Raw genomic sequence first — 19,455 nt, forward strand, 5'->3', positions numbered from 1 at the left:
GCTTGTGCGCGCCACGGGATGAGGAAACGATATGTTTCAGATTTTTCGGAGGTGATTTGCTATTTTCTTCGGTTTAAATGGATTTCTGCGCAACGCAAAATAAATGTGATAAGTACAAAAATTGATTTTAACATGTCGAAAGGCAATAATTTATAAGATTTTAACTAAGTACTACATTTTCCATTACAAAAAGTGTAACTATAATTTATGGCATGTTAAACATTTAAAGGGTGAAATAAAAGAATTCAAGTAACAGATGAAACTACCTGCCAGCACTGGGCGAAAACGAAACTGCTGGCAAGGCGCAGTTTTGCTGCCAGCCAAAACGATCTTTGGTCCCGGTTTGCGGCCATAACCGGGACTCAAGATGCCCGGCCTATATATACGAAGCGCCGATCTGGATCTCTTCTTCCTCCTGCTCGTCCTCTCTCTGCCGTCCACCGTGCCAATGACGTCCCCGGCCAACCTCGATCTGTCTATGCCACGGCCGTCCTCTCCGCCGTCTTCCCCTCGCCGTACGTCCTTGCCTCGTCATCTCGTCCTTGCCACCGGCCGGTAACGGCCCCCTGCCCCGTCGCGCCCGTGCGCTTCGCTGCCCTGCCCCTCCTGTCCTCCGCCGCCGCCGTCATCCACGCGCCGCCGCCATCCTCGTCCCATCCAGATCCCTGCCACGCCTCGCACCACCGCCGTACGTCATCCGCGGGGCGCCGTTGTCCTTGTCCCCGTCCAGGTCCTTGCCACAGCGTGCGGCGCAGCCGTCAGTCGCGCGCCGCTGTCATCCTCGTCCCCGTCCAGGACCCTGCCCCTCCGTGCATTGCCGCCGTCATCCGCACACCACCGTCATCCTCGTCCCCGTCCAGGTCCTCGTCCGTCGTCATTCATAGTTTAGAAAATAGAAAATATACAGTTGTAGGCAATATATGCTGGAAAAATAGATCAATTTTGATATATGTACTTAGTGATATGAATTTTGATATTTTGTATATATGAATTTTGATATACTGACTTGTGATATTGTGTATACATATATGAATTTTGATATACGAAAAATATTGACTTTAGTTATATATTTTGATATGTGAATTTTGATATATTGACTTTAGTGATATCAATGTTGATATATGAAAAATATTGACTTTAGTGATAAGAATTTTGACATTTTGTAAATATTAACTTTAGTGATATTGTCTTATATTTTGCATATATATGAATCTTGGTATTGATGTAGTGATATGAATCTTGGTATTGAAGTAGTGATATATTTTTTCTTAATTGATATATTTTGATATATCAATTTTGATATGTGGAAATATGCTGACTTTGGTGATATAGATTTTGATATAATGACTTTAGTGATATATTTTTTTATATATATGAATTTTGGCATATGTAAAATATTGACTTCGATGATTTGAATTTGGATATTTTGCATATATGAATTTTGATATATTGGCTTTAGTGATATATTGTATATATATGAATTTTGGTATATGAAAAATACTGACTTCAGCGATAAGAATTTTGATATTTTGTATATATATGAATTTTGATATATTGACTTTAGTGAGAAGAGATGGCCGGACGTCTCCCTTCGCCAGAAATCATTGGTTTTGGCAGCTATGTAAGTAGTATGGGATTCGATCCAATATTGCCGGATATACCGCGCAATCATCCAAGCATAGTAAGCAACAATATATGTTTTCAATAATTTAATATGTTTAAATACGCTTGTGCAAATAAATTTTCTGATATGTATATATATGTGATTCTTAAATGTACCATAGGTAATTGATCCGATCATTTGGTTTGAAGAGACACTCTCAAATTTCGGGGTGACAACATCAATGCTGAGAGCTTCGAAGTAAATAATGGACGAGTCATCCAATGTCGAATGGCTTTTGCATCGCCGCTAGGAGGCGGCGTAGACGTTAGGTTGTAGAAATCTTAGAGACAGGAATGAAGGCACCCCACAAGACTAGTGTAGAAAAATATGTTGTCATGGCATGTTTATGGACGCTTGCGAATATTGGGTACAATCTGCCTACATTATCCTCCATGATGATAGAAGCTATAAATGCGGGACTCTTTCGAGATGTTTCGGGCTTTTGTGCAAGTATTGCTCGAAACAACCGAAATGATGTGGTAAACTCAAAGTGGATCTCATAGCTTATATCCAGATTTATTGTTATGTCCATATGCTTGGTTCTCATATCCATTTTTTCTGTCAACACTTACAGGTTGAGGACTATGAATTAACCTACGCAGGTTGCAGCTTTGAAGCCATTCTAAACCAGACAATGTATCAACTGGGTTATGATTGGAAATATGCCGCTGAAAGGCCAACACTCACTACAGAAGGATTTCAGGAAAAGCTGCTTGTGGCTAAGTGGGGATCTGACCCACCCACTTCTCGACCACCGCTAATCGTCGTTAGTAGACCCTGTACCTGTACTTGTGAAGTAAGGGAGAGTGCACTACTTAATGTGTTGCTCTACGTCAATGATATTTTTTCATACTACATCAGTGACCTACACTACACCGACTTCATAATACGACATAGTCAAACTTGGTGATCTACATATGATTGCATGAACTTTGGTGTGTACTTGAACATCTAGTTTGTATTGGCTTGGTTTAAATTATTATGGTTTGTATTAACTTGATGAATGGGGAAGAATGATCTCATTGTAATATACAAGCTCTTGGTAATTAGTTTCATTCTTATTTATGGACGTACAATAGTAGCATATAATGCGTATACGAAAAACTATTTGAAATGAAAACAAATTGAATGGAAAAGAAACCATAAAAGAAAAGAAAAGAAAAGAAAAGAAAGGCATTTAGTGCCGATTGGTTATACCAACCGGGACTAAAGGTGGACGCCCTCGGGCTCGGACTGGAGGCCCCTTTAGTCCCGGTTGGTTATACCAACCGGGACTAAATGTCCCCCATTCACTTCCGGTTACTTGGCCCAGGACTAAAGGGCGAGCCTTTAGTCCCGGATTCGCAGTCCCGATTAAGAAACTGGGATTGATGGGGTTTTCTAACTGGGACTGCAGCCCGTATCTGCACTAGTGGTCAAAGGCTTGGCGCAGCTCGCTAGTGCGGATGTCCAAGGTAACCAGCCTTTGGTTCACCTTAGCTAACTCAGCTTCATAATTGTGCCCGCCTTGGTCTTGTTCAACTTCTTCCTCTTGTGGTGGTGGCGGAGGCATGCCACTTGTGCTTGAACTTGCAATGAGCCCATTGCCCGCAGCTGTCACTTTGCCATCTAGCTAGGTGAACTCATCATTGGTGGGTGTGGTTGGTACCATCCTGGAGCATCTCCAGGTCAGTGCCAACCAATCACTGGGTCGTAGACGAGGTCGGGAACGGTGGGTTGTGGTGCCTCCTATGCCTCCTGTGCCGCGACATTTCTTGTTTGGCTTCTTGTCACTCTACCTGAAATACTCCTGCGGGCAGCTTCTTTCTCTTGCAAAGGTATGGTCAGTGATGGGCATTTATAGGTCCTGTTCGGCTTACCCTGTATTCGGCTTGTTCGGCTTCTTTTTTCAGCCGGAATAGTGTTTTTCTCTCACAACAATTCAGCCGAAACAGTGTTTTCAGCCAGTTTCAGCCAAATTTCAGACCAGCGAACGGGGCCATACAACCAATATCCCGGGTTATGTAACAGGATTTCGGTTGTATAGCCTGGAAAGAAGTACACAAGAGAATTATTTGGACCTCGTTTTAGAATATGAGCATAAATGAGATAGTTCTCATCAATTAAAGTGTGTGATCCAGGAAGATAGATGACAATAGCATCTTCAGTGCAGCTCCAATAGTATTATAAGAGCTAGCTCATAGAATATTGTATTTAAAACGAACCGGGATTTCAAACTTGAAATTCCGACTCTCCTGTCTCTCTGTGATAGTCCCAGGATTTCTCGGCTATCACGGGCATTCACTTTTCAGCTAATTATATTTCCATTCAAAACATCAGAGTACAAAATAAGAATAAAACTAGACTAATCTAATTGTAGCAGCGAAGCTTGACGATTCTCCAATCCATATGCATCCTTGAGAGTAGATCCGCAAACCAACTACTAATATCAACAACACTGCAAGTCAAAAAATCTGCACACCACCAGATGTGTGCAGGCCATGGTCAGCACCAATGAGCTTTAGTGAAAAATAGAAAATAAAGAAATCTAGTGATCCTAATAGTTTGGCTGTGGTTTGCATCCTTAGCGCATGCAGAATAGCAACAAGTATATAATAATATCTTCTCAAATCCCAAATCCACACTCTCATTCTCACCATCCACTCATCATCACATCTCACCACTCATCATCCCTCACATCACCCTCAACTTCTCGGTCTAGTCAACCGGGCAGCCTCCACACGCCCCTTGTCTCAGCGGCCTCAAGCCGGACCTTATATTCAGGGGAGAGAAGTAAAGCACAAGAGAAGCTAGTTAGCTAAACCCTGCACATAGGTAAGTGATCATAACCGAGATCGTGGCTATACATATAGATTATAAACCTCTGCAGAGAGTACACTATTACCCCACATGAACACCATCAACGAAGCACCGTCGACGATGAACACCGCCACTGCAACCTAGGCCGACTAACATCAGTCCTGTCCACCAGCCGGAGCAAAAATATATAGACGCCACTATATAAGCTGGGGCCGTGTCGTCGAGGTAGCATGGAGTAACCTCAGACCTCCTGACACTAATTGCACAGGGTCATAGACCGCGTGCCTACTAACTCCCACAGAGACTGGTGGTCGCCTGCACTACTTTGGGCAACGGGCCGTACCCACTTAAGTATGTGGTGTGTACGAAAAGAGCCCGTGATTTATGGTTGCAACTTACGCTAGTCCTTAGGTTCGCTAGAGTGAGCACCTTCCACCAAACCACGTGCGTCACAGCACAAAGACTCACCCTCAGAGGTGGTCTATCCATGAACACCTCATCCCTATGTCCCTCGAGGACTGTCGTCCCTCTAGGACTTTGTGTTCTCGCCACAGGAATTAACCTGGGTGCACTCCGTACACCATGACAACCTCTCACTCTAGCCGGTATCACCAAAGAATCAGGTCGAGGGCAATGAATGACTCTAGATCTCCTCACATCACCACCACCCACTCGGAATTCACCGGTCCCGTCACGTATCAATACCATATACCTTATGGGGATGCCTCACGGCTAAACCCCATCCACCACCACATATCACCAAACCATCACACAACACATATCAAGGTATATATGTAAGTATGAGGGAGTAACTGCAAGCAAGCAAATAGGCATATATAAGTGTGAGCGTGGAGCTGGAAATCAGGGTGAAGTGGTTTCAATCAAGGCAATCAAGGCTCATGGAATAGCATTCATATCATATTCTAGCAAATGAATAAATGTAAGTGCTAGCAATCTACTTTGCAATGCCTAATGGGATTCTCTAAATAAAGGTGTTCCCATGACACCTATAATGTCGAGGAAGTAGTGGTACGCATCTCCGGAAGTTGGGGTCGTCCACCATCAAGGTCCATCACCTCCGGATGCGTTATCGGATCCATCCGAGATCGAGTCGTCGCTACACGAAGAAAATGCCAAGAACCGCCACCCATAAGAAGCCATAAAACCGCAACAAAAACGGACTCAACAAGACCTAAGGACAGCACCGCGGGCGTGAGCTGGGCCGTTTGACCGGTTCCGGCCCAGCGCTGCGCGAGGAGGGAAGGCGTTGGCGCGGGCCTGAACCCGAGCTGGGCCTGCTGCCGACCGATGGGCTGATTTGGCCTTCTAGCAGGGGAAGGGAAAAAGGGAAAACACTAGGCTCCAGCCTGGACGCTTCGCCGTCGGGCCGCTGCCCAGAATGGGTTCGACAGGCTGGCTTGGCTGGGTTCCAGGGAGGGGCAAGGCCTAGGCTCGCTAGGTGTTCGGCAAAAAGCCCGAGGGCGCGAATGCTGTGTGCGCTCGGCTCGCGGAGAAGCCGCGCGGCGAGGGAAACGGAGACGGGACGTCCATGCGTTCCCAGTGCACCTGCACGTGCGGCCTGCGACGGCAAGGTTGGTCCTCCGTGGTGGCTTGCCGGAGACTCCGTACGGCGCTGCCGTAACGGCCGGCGGCAGGTGTGCGGTCCTGGCTATGGCCGTGGGCTTCGGGTCGGTGGGTGCGTGCTCATGCCGGTGCTCGGCCGGATTCTTCGGAGGGACCGAGCAGTGTGTCCGCGTGGTGTGCGTGTGTGTCGGCACGCTGAGCGAGTGCGCGCGCACAGGTGCCGGGGCGGGCGCGGGGACGCGGCCGTGAGCGACCAGCGGCGGTGGCGCCATGCTGCAGGTCCAAGAGAGGCAGGTCTCGGCCTCGCGTTGCACGGCGCGGGGACAGGAAGGCAAGGACAAGGCCACGGCGTTCGCCGTGCCTTGCCGGCGAAGGTGGCTGTGCGCCGGCGTGGTGAGGCCGTCTCCGCGGGTTCGCGCGTCCTTTCCCCAGCGTCGCGGTCGTCGCGCGGGATCAGCGACGACAGGGCCGGGGGCGAGGGCTGGCTCGCGTCCGTCGGCGGCGGCGCGTTCCCGAACTGTGACCAAAACACGGATGAAGGCCGTGGCAAGGAAACGAGGCTTCTACAGCGGAAAAGGTTGAAGCTTGGCCGTGGAGATGGGCTCACCGGTGGCGAGGTGGTTCGCCGCACGTGCTGGCTCAGCGTCTCGCCGAGCGCAGGGGTCGGCGTGGTACGGGGCGAGGAGGAGACGAGCGACGTGGTGCCTCAACCGCGCACGGTGGCGAGCTTGCCTCCTCACGGCGTCGGTGTCGCACTCCGGAGGTGAGGCGGAGGGGAGGAAGGCGTCGGCTGCCGCAGCTCCGCCATAGCTTGGTTCTTCGCGCTGCCCAACGTCGGGCGGCTGCGGCGTGGCGTGGAGTGAGGCGAGGCAGAGAAGGTGTGGCGGCTGGACAGGGGGAAGATGGTGAGGGCGTAGGGCGCTCGGCCTCTTATAGCCGGAGGTTAGGGTTCCAGTGAAGGTGCTCCGGCGTCCGTGCCGTTGATGAGACTGCCGGCGCGACGTGGTGGTCATTCAGGGTCCGGAGCAGGTCGAGCGTCGGGGCTCGTCGGCGCGGTCTTGGGCGCGGCTCGGCGGGGTCCGTGCCCTCGTCATGGTGTTCGTCGCGGCCGGACGGAAAGTAGGGCGGGCTGCTCAGCTCGGACGGAAAGCTGAGGAGGCGAGACGGAAAGCAGTCGAGCGGTGCGGTGCGGTGCGATACGAGAAGACGACGGAAAAGAGACGGAGGCCGGTAAAGTTGAGCAACGGGCCGGCCCGGCACGGCCCGGCCCGGGCCCGGGCTAGGCACGGCCCGTAAGGGCACGGGCCTGATTGGCACGGCGTGCCGCCGGGCCGTGCCCCAATGGGACACCGTGTTTGCTTGCAGGCCCAGGCACGGTCCGTGGGCCGATTTACAGGCCGTGCCAGCCCGTTCAGCACGGGGCCCATTAAGACATCAGGCCAGCCCGTGGCCCGCTGTTTAAAAAACACCTTTTTCAAATTCATTTCAACAGATCTACAGTTCAGGACATGTATCAAATTCATTTTCACAATTGACAAGTTCACAAATCACAAAAACATTTCAGAATTCACATTTCATACTTGATATCATAGCTATAGCTCACAAGTCACAAGTTCACATAATCACATTTCATCAGTTCACAATAGAGCAAATGGAAGCCAAATATGTTTAAACTTGAGCTGTTCGTGCAATGCCGCCTCATTAAAAACCTTTGTAGGTAAAACTCACACCTCGTGAGATAAAACCCTACAAAGGAAAAGAGTACGGCCAGCTCATTATTGAATGGTTCAATTGTTCAAAGTTATTACAAACCAAGTGTCTCAAATGTCTTCTCTCACTCAGACTCAATGCCTCACTCTCACTAACTGCCTAAGTGGTTATTCCACTAGCACCAGAGTCATGATCTAGAAACTGATTCTTGAAGTAGTCTTCATACTCCTCATCCTCCACTGTATGCTGTCCCTTCTCTTCACCAAGCTCCCAGTCCTTCACGCAGATCAACATCTCCACAGTGTCTGGTCCCAATCGACGTCGGCGCTCCTCAATGATCCTGCCAGTAAGACTAAAGCAAGACTCCGAAGAAGTTGTTGAAACAGGGACAGACATAATATCTTTAGCCATTGTACAGAGAACTGGGAAGGTTAGTTTATGCTCATGCCACCAATTCAGGACATCAAAATCATCATCATAGGCCACAACATTGTCACTGTCAAGGTAAACAGTGAGCTCAGAGAGACCAGGAGGCACAGCAGATGATCCAGCAGTACTTGAAGGACCAGAAGAAACTGATCCTCCAAATATTTTGCCCCATGCCTGCTTCCTCTTACCTGTCAATCCAGATGGATGGGTGGTCCTAGCTGGCCTAGCTGCACCAAACTTAGATTCATACTTGTCATACAGTTTATGCAACTCAAATTTGACCTCAGCAAGATAATCAATGTAACTCATATTGTTACTCTGAGCAAGCAAGTCAAGCACATTCTGCAAACCTCTCATCTTAGCCCTTGGGTCCAGAACAAAAGCAAATGCATATAACAGTGGCACATATTTCCAGTATTTAAGAAATTTAGCCTTCATTGGAGCAACAACATTACATAGATTAGAATCATGTTCATAGTCATGCAGGTGGCTAGCAATCTCAAGTATGTGATGCAGTACCAAAGGACTAGTAGGGTAATAAACACCAGACAGAGCAACAGTTGAATCATAGAACAATTCAAGAAACTGCAACACCTTTTCAGCAATGTACCAGTGCTGTTCAACCAACAGAGGATAGCCAAACTGAAGATTAATGAACACAGAAAATACAGTTCTATATGGCATTAAATGTTTAAGCATAAGATAGGTTGAGTTCCATCTAACATCCATATCCAAACAAAACTTACGAGGACGCATCCCCTTAGCTTGGCAGTATTCCTTGAATTGAGCAATGCGCTGATTAGATGAATTTAGGAAGTTAATTGCAGTTCTAAAAATCTCTATGCAAGGTTTAAGCCTTTTCAAACCAGATTTAACAATCAAGTTAATTATATGGCAAGCACATCGCTGATGCACAACATGATACACCTTTTTAGTATGATCAGAAGGATCAACATCATAGCCCAGGTAACCATCAAGCAAAGGGGTCAAAGCAAGCATAGCAGTTGTATTAGAAGATGCATTATCAAGACTAACAGAGAAAACTTTGTCAAGCAGGCCCCAATCTCTAAGCACACCAGAGATACATTCAGCAATGTTAATGCCATTATGACTCACTTCAATCAGTTTAAAACCAATAACAGATTTCTTAAGTTCCCAATCAGAAGTAATGTAGTGAGCAACAACAGCAATATAATCTTCCTTAGCATTACCAGACCAGATATCAGATGTCAAACAAACAGAAGACACACCAGGCATAACAGCAGCTTTAAGGTGCAACATTTTTTCATTGTATAGCTTAGACAGATCTCTAGCTGTGCTAAATCTAGTGACCCTCTTATATCTAGGATTGTGAGCACGCTGAATGTAATCATCCCAAGCATCATTATCAGCAATAGACAAAGGCAGATCCAATCTAGCAATCAAACGAATCAGCTCATGCCTAGCAACATCAGGCTTATACTCCCAGTTTCTATAAGATCCATCAGGGTTTAAAGCAAGCCTACTTTGAACAGCATTAGCCCTATCAACTTTCTTTTTACAGGATATTAGATGTCTTTTTAAGTGACCAGTGCCATTAGCAGATTTACCAGACAAACGATGACGACAAAGCTTGCAAATAGCAGAAACAACCTGCTCACCATCCACTACCTCTTTGACTTCCTCGAAGTCAGCCCACACAGGGGAGCGCCGCTTACCAGTACCAGTGGTGGACGAAGCGAGTGAAGCTGCATCACTAGGGGCCGCCGCCGACGCACCAGCAGCAGCACTAGCCGCCGGCGCACCACCATCAGCACCATCATCTCGGTTGGTCGGAGGAGCACTCCTACCGAACAAGAGATGAGCAGCATCGCCCATGTCGTCTTCGTCGTCGGGGATCTGGCCCAACGACCTGAGCTCGTCATTGATGGTTGGACCATCGTCGTCACCAGAGCCGGCCATGGCTACCGCACAGCCTCTTCTTCAGCTCTCGGCACCGTTCCTCAACGGATCTAGCGGCACCAGCTAACGCCGGTGACCTGCAATGCAAAAAGAAAACAGAGAGTCAGAGAGAGAGAGAGAGAGAGAGAGAGAGCAGAGAGGTTAGAATAGATCAAGATTCAAGGCTACGGGCTAGATCTAGGGTTAGAGTGGAGGTGGAGGGCTGGAGGCGTGGAGATCAGCTTACCTGCATGGAGCCGGAGCTCGGCGCCGGAGAGACGGAGAAGAAGACGAGCGGCAGCGGCACCACTCCCCGACAGACGGTGACAAACAAGTTGCACGGTGGTGAAGACCTTGCCGGTCAGAGAGAGAGAGGGAGGGAGAAGGAAGAAGACAGTACGAGAGCTCAGGATACGGCCGGAGACTAGGAAGATGACGAGAAAGGAGAGCAAGATCCGGCGGTGGAGACGGCTCAGAAGGGAGAGCTCCAAGATCTCCAAGATCCGGCGGTGGAGACCTTGTCGGAGTGCAGGACGAGCGGCGAGCGGTGGATCTTGGAGTCCTTGCCGGCGTCGAGCGGCGAGCGGTGGGCGGCGGCGCAAGGCGGGACGAGTAGGCGAGGTGGGGTGGGATCTAGGGTTTCGCGGTGGGGAACGGTTGCGGCGGCCGGGGGAGGGAAATGAGGCGCGGCCGCGCGGGGGGACGGCCGGCTGGCTTATATAGCCCCCCGGCTTACCGGGCCCTACCGGGCCAACCCTAGAAAAACGGGCCGGGCCGTGCCGCACGGCGTGCCTTGTTGACAGCCCAAGCACGGCCTGCAGCGGGCACCGGGCCGGCACGAGGCACGGTCGCGTACGGGCCGGGCCGTTTTCGGACCGGGCCATGCAACCGTGCTTCGGACCGGGCCGAAAGCACGCGGGCTGCATGCTAATCTTTAGAGGCCGGGTGTCCGCGGCTGATTACGGGTCCCACGAACGGCGTTGCGGCCTCAAGCTCAGCATCCTCGTGCACGTGCTGCACACGTGAGAAGGCAGGTAGGGGAGCTGGCGGTGCTTGGGTTGGGCTGAGGCACGGATGGACTGGGCCGTGGGGGCGAGTGGGCCTGAGGGCGGCTGGCTAGCCATTCGGGCCAAGAGGAAGGCTACGTGCTGGACTGGAGGGAGTTTTGGCCCAAGGGAACAAGGAGATGTTTTTCCTATTCTTGATCAAGGGCTTTAGGTGAAGAGATTACCTCCAAGCACAACCAAGATAAGAACCAGACACTCATGCATCTATACTAAATGGATGCACCAACTTATTTGCAACCTCCCTTTGAAAAAGATGAGAGAGGATTAGGGTTTCATTTTAGATCGAATATATAATATGTGTGACGCGATCTTGACTCACATCTTAATTTATTCAGAAATATTTTATTTGAGAAATTTCCTTTATCATGGTGTTGATAGAGTCTACAACATGATGAAGGTGTTGAGGTTGCAAAAACTTTAAAGTCATGATTTTGAAATCAGGGTTAGAAGGGAAAAAGGTTGACTTAAGTTGACTACATGTTACATGCAACACACATCGCGGCGAAAATTTTTGAACGTTGGGATTTTTATTACACACAGAATCACAGGACGTTACAGTATTAATAAGAAGGAGAGAGAATGATAAGCTAACTTTTTATGACCAACTAAGCTCATACACTTTCCTATGATTCATGTGTACACTTTCCTATGATTGATATGTCTATGCTTCAATGTTCTAAATAGCTGCCTATAACCTTTAGCGGTTAGCTTTTATTTTTTTTTAATTTATATGAGCTAGTAAGTAACTCTATCGTTGAGGGTGCCCTAAAGACTGGTGCCGGATCTAAAAGGGCCACGTAAGGAGTAGTAAAGTCCACTAAAAATTAGTGCAGTATACTTATAATAGCTCCTGTAAGAAAGCAACTACAGGAACCAAAGTTGGCTACGAGGTCTGCACTTTTGTTTTTAATTACAGGACAGACAAAGACATTCACATATATATACACGTGCATTCACCATCACGAACATGTTGCATATACCATATCTTGATGACCATCTCTGAAAGATTGATAAATTTTAAAGTTGACGAAGTCATCACATGTGCCCTTCAAAAAACTGAGCCAGCAAATCATGTCGAGCACTTGAATCTTGATGAACAGGTTGGGTAAATATTCGGTTCAAACCTCTGATTCGGTGGAAATCGTGAAAACTTCTTGGAATACATATTAAATTTTTTGAAATGGCGATGCACATTTATAGTACATCTATAGATGCATATGGTAGAAAAGGCTGAGACACAAACTCAATCTAAAAAATCATATGTAAATAACAAAAAAATCATGTGATTTTGTCTTTAGTACATATGCACCTAAAATTTATTATTTGCATATGGATTTTTAGAAAATAGTTTTGCATCTTAATTTTTCATACAATGTACTTTCTGTATATGCATGTAGATGTGCACCATTTCAAAAAAATTAAGAAACTTATACATATGGGTTGCAAGGGGATTTTCACGATTGCACAGGGTGAGAGGTTTGCACCAAATGTTTACCCGATTTTTTATAAAATGTGTTTGAGTCTTAAATTTATGACAATGTATGTTTATGGGTTATTTTGATCTAGGCCATTACAATTCTTCGAGTTTTGAGAAACGTCATTATAATTCACCTATTCGGAGATCTACCATTACAATTTCATCTCTCCCGCATCCATGCCATTTTCTACGACTGCCATGTACAAGGCCCACTGTCAGGCACGTATGCCTACGGGAAGACATACGGACGTCAAGTCCACGTCTCCTCCGTTAAGACCGAGCGCGCCCGCGGCGGGCGAGTACGCATCGAGGGGGAGCAGCCGCGCTCGCCCGCAGCGGCCTGCACGCAAGAGCGACGGGGCGCTCCTAGTCGTTGGCCCTGCAGGCTTTAGGTTGTCGCGGGGAGTGCAGTCGTGGTGGAGGTAGCATAGCCCGCGCGCGATCCGGGTGCGCATGCGAACAGCTGCCGCGTGGGCGCGTGTGCGAGCAGCCAACGCCACCACCACCGCGGGCGCGCGCGAGCACCTGCAGTCCCAGCACGTCGATGCGGAGAATGAAGGAGAGGGCGCTGATGTCCGTGGGCCTCCAACCCCGTCCCGTGCTGCCCATGGAGGAGACGAGGAGCACAAAAGAGCAGCCTGCGGCACCTGCTCCAACGCACCAAGAGGCCGCTGAAGGAGTTCACCGTCGCCGTGGTCCGTGGACGGCACGTCCAGGCCTGTGGAGCTCCCTGTTCGTGCATGTGGAGCTGGTGGCGTGTTGGCACCTCCGAGCGAGGCCGCGTCCTTCGTGCACACCAACCTGCAGACCGTCGGTCCTCGCGAGCAGGCCGCATCGAGACTGGCAAGCCGCGGGCGAGCGCTCCTCCTCGCATGCAGGCCACCGCCGGTGAGCGCGGCCTCTCCACCTCCCGCAGCTGGAAGTCGTGCGTGGCGCACTCTGCGGCGTCGACGGTCGAGAAGATGAACGGCGCACGCGAACAGCAGGGCTGCCAGGACGCCTCCCACGCCGGACCCCGCCACCGCGTCGAAGAAGTCCGTGAGCCATGCTGCTGCTGCGCGGCCTCCAGGAGCACCAACGCGCTGTCGGGCCGCCGTCTATGGAGAGGACGCACACCTCTCCCGTGCTGGCGGCTGCCCGTGGGGGCCGGAGGCAGAGCGACGATGCTCAATCGCTCATCCGCGACGGCCTGCGTGCGAGCGATAGTGGGCTCGGTCGGAGGAGACGGGGACTTGACGTCTGTATGCCTTTCCGTAGGCATACGTGCCTGACAGTGGGCCTTGTACGTGACAGCCGTAGTAAATGGCATGGATGCAGGAGAGATGAAATTGTAATGGCAAATCTCCGAATAGGTGAATTATAATGACGTTTCTCAAAACTCGGAGAATTGTAATGGCCTAGATCAAAATATACCTATGTTTATATATGCACTATAGATGTACATTGTTTTAATAAAACTCCTAATGTCGAGACATTGCATATCAAAATATACCTATGTTTATATATGCACTATAGATGTACATTGTTTTAATAAAACTCCTAATGTCGAGACATTGCAGATCAAAATATACCTATGTTTATATATGCACTATAGATGTACATTGTTTTAATAAAACTCGTACATTGTTTATATAAGTTTATTTTTTAGGAGGTTTTCCCGAATATTTTCTCAACATGAGGCTCGTGCTTAAGTTATCAACCTTGATGTCGAGACATTGCAGATTCTCATATAAAATTTGCACGTTAGATGACAATTTTTTACCCTTCCGCTAATTTAGGCTTTCCTCAACACCGGTTCATGGGCAAAAACTTTTTTTTGAGAATTTCACGGCAAAAACTTAAGGATGTGAAGATCGCAGAACCTTCCGGGTCTAGAAGAAGGGTCAGGACAAGCAGGAGCAGGCCTAGCATGGGCCTAGTGGCGACATAGGCCGCGACTCAAATTCAACATTCTTAGTGGAATTGGACCTTAAAAAAAATAGTAGCCATAGAAGCCCACCCGGTAGCAGGTCGCCTCTTGATTTTGGGTTGAGGCGGTTTGCCCTGAGGATAAGACTAGTGAACTATGCTTTGTTCTTTTGTAGAGATGCTTAGCTATGGTCTATATGTGACAGGTTTAACGACAAGATAGAAAAAAAAACTCAGACTGCGGGGATAGCATGCGCTCCCCGAGCATTGCGCTTAAGGTAGAGGATTTCTCACCTAGTCCGAGAAAAACCTTCGAACCCCGTACCCCGCCCGCACGTAGGATCTGTTACCCTATGAGTGGGCCGGTACCACAAACCTATGTTTTGGGAACACGGAGCAGGCGAGGGGATTTTTTTTACCTCCGGCTAGCCGGTTCGTCCCCGAGGGGATCGAACCTGGCACGCGAGGGTGCCGCGGGTAGCGCTAGAGTTTGAAACAACCTTGTGTTCCGTTCGTAGGTATTTTCTCTCTCTTTTACCTAGCATTTTATGGATTTCTGTTTGGTTGGCTTGCTCATCGTGCCACAGTAGAAATGCAATGCGCCAAAGAAATTGAGGTTGTTGTTTGCTAGTTGACCGAGATGTAGCATGCCAGACTTGTTTATGCGTCATGCATGTGCTAAAACGGTGTGGACCATTGGATATGCTTAATTATACTGTCTCTCTTGCTGTGCACGTATCACAATGCATATCCGAGTCTAGATCACAAGAACGGACAAGGACATGTGCCCTAGGGACAAATTTACATCCTCGACCATAGTATTTGTTCGCCCCAACTTCGGCGAAACCAGAGTGTTATGATATAGCGCGATGTGGAAAAGAACACCAAACACCTAGCTTGGTTCCTCAAGTTTGTCCACAAAATTATTATAAACTCCAAATAAAAGAAATGTAATGCACCGTATCCTTGGAGCTAGCCTTGTAGCTGACAATTCCTTCACTATCGTTTTATGACACTTTGTGGGGACCATTCTGTACTGGTGACAGCGGTGAGGAGAGAAGGTTGTTGCTGTTGCTGTTGCTATAGCCTTGACGCCTTGTAGACTTTCAACATCATTGTAACGCCGTTGGATGACGATATCGTGGGTCACGCGTTTCGGAACCGTGCGAGACTTGTCTTTCTCGTTGCCAGCGCCACCCCTACCCCTTTCTTTTATGTTGCCAGCGCCGCCTCTCTACCCGTACCCCCCCCCCCCCCCCCCCCCCGCCTCCGCTTGCGCACGCAGCCTCACGCACCCTCCCTCGCGCTTCCACCAATGGAGGCCGGAGGCTCCCGCCACCTCGCCGTGCCACCCACCTCCTGCCGCCGCCCTCCCCTAATCACAGGGCAGCCGACGACCACTCCGCTGCGACGCCCCCGCCGCTAACTCCGCCCAACCGCCGTCTCCCACCGCCCCGTCCCACCACCGTCTCGCCCGCCACCACCTTCGTGTCGCGACCACCGTCCCCAAACTCTCTTCTATACACCCGCCAGTGAGTGAATCTCCTCCTGAAACCCTAACCCCGGCCCGGGTCGAGTCGTCTTCTTCCTCTCCGGCGGGGCGCGGATGGGTCACGCGCGACGCATCGCGTGTTTGAGTTTGCGAACGCCGTTATCCCTAAAATAAATCAAAAAATGTGGCTTGATGTTCCTCTGCATCATTGTCCTGTCGTTACCGAGCTGTGGCAGTATTTTGTGATGATAATAACTGGAGAGTCAACCTGCAGTCAACCGTCTTGTGCGTAGCCACCCATTGCTTATCCACAAGATAATGGAGATGAGGATCACCATGCATGCACAGCCATACTATATATATAAGGTCTCGATGGGCACAAGAATAAGCTCAGATCAAAACAACAATGGCGCCAACATTGGTGTTACTCGTGCTCTTGTGCCTCAGCACTGCCCTACTAACCTGCAGCGGCGGCGGCGGCGGTGCCACTAGGATCCGCATGAAACTCACCCATGTCGACGCCAAAGGGAACTACACCGCACCGGAGCGCGTGCGCCGTGCCATCGCCCTCAGCCGGCAGAACCTGGCCACGTCCATGCGTGCCGGCGCCGGCGTGAGTGCGCCAGTGCACTGGGCGACCCGGCAGTACGTCGCAGAGTACCTGGTCGGCGACCCGCCGCAGCGCGCGGAGGCCCTCATCGACACCGGCAGCGACCTCATCTGGACGCAGTCCACGACGTGCCTCCGGAAGGTGTGCGCCCGGCAGGACCTGCCCTACTACAACGCGTCGGCATCCAGCAGCTTCGCGCCCGTGCCGTGCCGGGACAGGGCGTGCGCGGCCAACGACGTGCACCTCTGCGCGCTAGACAGCAGCTGCACGTTCCTGGTCACCTACGGCGCCGGCGGCATCATCGGCTCCCTCGGCACCGACGTCTTCACGTTCCAGTCTGGCGGGGCCACGCTCGCCTTCGGGTGCGTGAGCTTCACGGAGGTCACGCCGGGGTCGCTCCACGGCGCGTCGGGACTCATCGGGCTCGGCCGCGGGCGCCTGTCGCTGGTCTCCCAGACGGACGCCAAGAGGTTCTCCTACTGCCTCACGCCCTACTTCCACAACAACGGCGGGTCGAGCCACCTGTTCGTCGGCGCCGCGGCGAGCCTGAGCGGCGGCGGGCCAGTGATGTCCATGCCGTTCGTGGAGAGCCCCAAGGACTACCCCTACAGCACGTTCTACTACCTCCCGCTGGTGGGGATCACCGTGGGCGCGACCAAGCTGCCCATCCCGAGCTCGGCGTTCGATCTCCAGGAAGTTTATGAGGGGTTCTGGGAGGGCGGCGTCATCATCGACTCCGGCAGCCCCTTCACGTCGCTCGTCAAAGACGCGTACGAGCCGCTGATGGACGAGCTTGCCCGGCAGCTGAACGGAAGCCTCGTGCCGCCGCCGGGGGAGGACGACGGTGGCATGGCGCTGTGCGTGGCACGCCGCGACCTGGACAGGGTGGTGCCGACGCTGGTGCTCCATTTCAGCGGCGGCGCGGACATGGCCCTGCCTCCCAAGAACTACTGGGCCCCGCTGGAGAAGTCGACGGCCTGCATGGCGATCGCCAGAGGGTACCGGCAAAGCATCATCGGCAACTTTCAGCAGCAGAACATGCACATCCTTTTTGACGTCGGCGGCGGGCGGCTCTCCTTCCAGAATGCCGATTGCAGCACTATCTGATTACCAACTTATGGAGATGATAATTGATATGCATACATAATTTTGGTTACTTACCTAGATATTAATTATGTCTATTGATATAGTATACAGTAAAAACTACGTATCTAAAAACACAAAACATTCTATAGTTAAAGGAGTACTTAATATCTAAATGAAGCAAATGCAAAAAAATCCAAAATTTTTAAGATATATATTGAGTTAAGTGTTATGAAATATTAGTGTGGATATCCATAATCCCTATACCATCAAAGCTATAACCTTCTACTTTATCAATGATGTAACTCTCCTAGTATCAATTCTTGTAACTCCATCTCACATGTATGGCTATATATAGGAGGGCTTATGTATTGGAAATAAGACAAGAGAAAAGAGAATAGCTTATTTTCTTTCTCTCTAAATTTGTTCTCCACGTTCTTACATACATATTCTTGATAGTCAAACTAGTTATTATATAACACGTTATCAGCACGACTGTCTCTAAAAGCTATCAAGAACTAGGTAAGAAATTTTACATTGATCATAATGTTATTTTTGTGGTAAGACATTATCATTTGTATTTATTTCTATATTTTGTTCTTGCGCAATTGTTTGAATTTCGCAACCTATATATTTTGTAGCTTACTATGTCGAATCCTGCCAAGCTTGATTTCACGGCTCTGGATATTTCGGACAAGAATTACTTGTCATGGGTGCTAAATGTTGAAACTCACCTGAATGCCAATGGGCTTGGTGATGCGATCAAAGAAAAAAATAATGCATCTAACCAAGATAAAGCTAAGGCTTTGATTTTCATTCGCCATCACCTCCATGAAGGTCTAAAGGCTGAATACCTTATTAATAAGGATCCCCTTATTCTTTGGAACAAACTAAAAGAAAGATTTGATCATCAGAAAACAGTGATCCTCCCGAAAGCTCGTTATGAGTGGTTGCATCTAAGGTTGCAAGACTATAAAAGTGTTTCTAAATACAATTCAGCCATGTTTAGAATCACATCACTCTTACTGTTGTGTGGAGAAAAAAATAACAGATGAAGAGATGCTAGATAAAACATTATCTGCATTCTATGCATCAAATGTGCTGCTTCAGCAGCAATATCGTGAGAAAGGATTCAAGAAATATTCTGAACTTATTTCTTGTTTGCTTGTGGCTAAACAAAACAATGAGCTTTTGATGAAAAACCATGAGACACGTCCAAATGGTTCAAATCCACCCCCTGAAGTAAATGCGGCAAGATATGATAATCAAAATAGTGGGAGTGGACGCGGTCGTGGTGTGGCCGCGGACGCGGACGTGGTCGTGGATATGAACGTGGTCATGGTAGAGGAAATTATGGTGTTCAATTCAAGAACACGGGACATTCCCATAAGAGGCAAGAAAGGGGAGATAAAGATAAAGGCAAAATTAATGAAACAAAAATACATGCCATCGTTGTGGTGGAAGATCTCATTGGGCACGCAACTGTCGCACACCAAAATATCTTGTTGATCTCTATCAAGAATCACTTGAGAAGAACAAAAATATGGAGACAAACTTTACAAGTGGTAGTGGTGATAATATTTTTTATGACAATATATTTAGTGCGACAGATATTGGAGAATATGACCACAACACCGCAAATCATCTTGATGTTTCTGATTTCTTCGTCCAAGAATAAATGACATTGTAGTTAATTCTTCTTTGTGCATGAAT

General features: G+C 49.1%; 2 protein-coding genes and 1 long non-coding RNA gene across 3 annotated transcripts; 2 read left to right on the forward strand and 1 right to left on the reverse strand.

The window, feature by feature from the left end:
* The first annotated feature begins 436 nt into the window (after positions 1-436).
* LOC136502667 (uncharacterized) lies at positions 437-2,570 on the forward strand. Its single transcript, XR_010770658.1, has 4 exons — positions 437-860; positions 1,565-1,681; positions 1,785-2,142; positions 2,238-2,570. It is a non-coding gene; the product is annotated as an uncharacterized lncRNA (long non-coding RNA).
* A 5,345-nt stretch (positions 2,571-7,915) lies between these two features.
* LOC136503661 (zinc finger BED domain-containing protein RICESLEEPER 2-like) lies at positions 7,916-10,367 on the reverse strand. The gene is made up of 2 exons (XM_066498663.1): positions 10,353-10,367; positions 7,916-10,203 (listed from the first exon to the last, which is right to left on the reverse strand). The coding sequence occupies exon 2, from the start codon at positions 10,124-10,126 to the stop codon at positions 7,916-7,918; it is 2,211 nt and encodes a 736-aa protein (XP_066354760.1). The 5' UTR covers positions 10,127-10,203; positions 10,353-10,367.
* Positions 10,368-16,453: 6,086 nt separating this feature from the next.
* LOC136505334 (aspartic proteinase nepenthesin-1-like) lies at positions 16,454-18,164 on the forward strand. Its single transcript, XM_066500482.1, has one exon. It carries the CDS (start codon positions 16,456-16,458, stop codon positions 17,764-17,766), a length of 1,311 nt encoding a protein of 436 aa, XP_066356579.1. The 5' UTR covers positions 16,454-16,455; the 3' UTR covers positions 17,767-18,164.
* The last annotated feature ends 1,291 nt before the right edge of the window (positions 18,165-19,455 follow it).

Source organism: Miscanthus floridulus, chromosome 14 (assembly GCF_019320115.1).
Source record: "Miscanthus floridulus cultivar M001 chromosome 14, ASM1932011v1, whole genome shotgun sequence".
NCBI lineage: Eukaryota > Viridiplantae > Streptophyta > Magnoliopsida > Poales > Poaceae > Miscanthus > Miscanthus floridulus.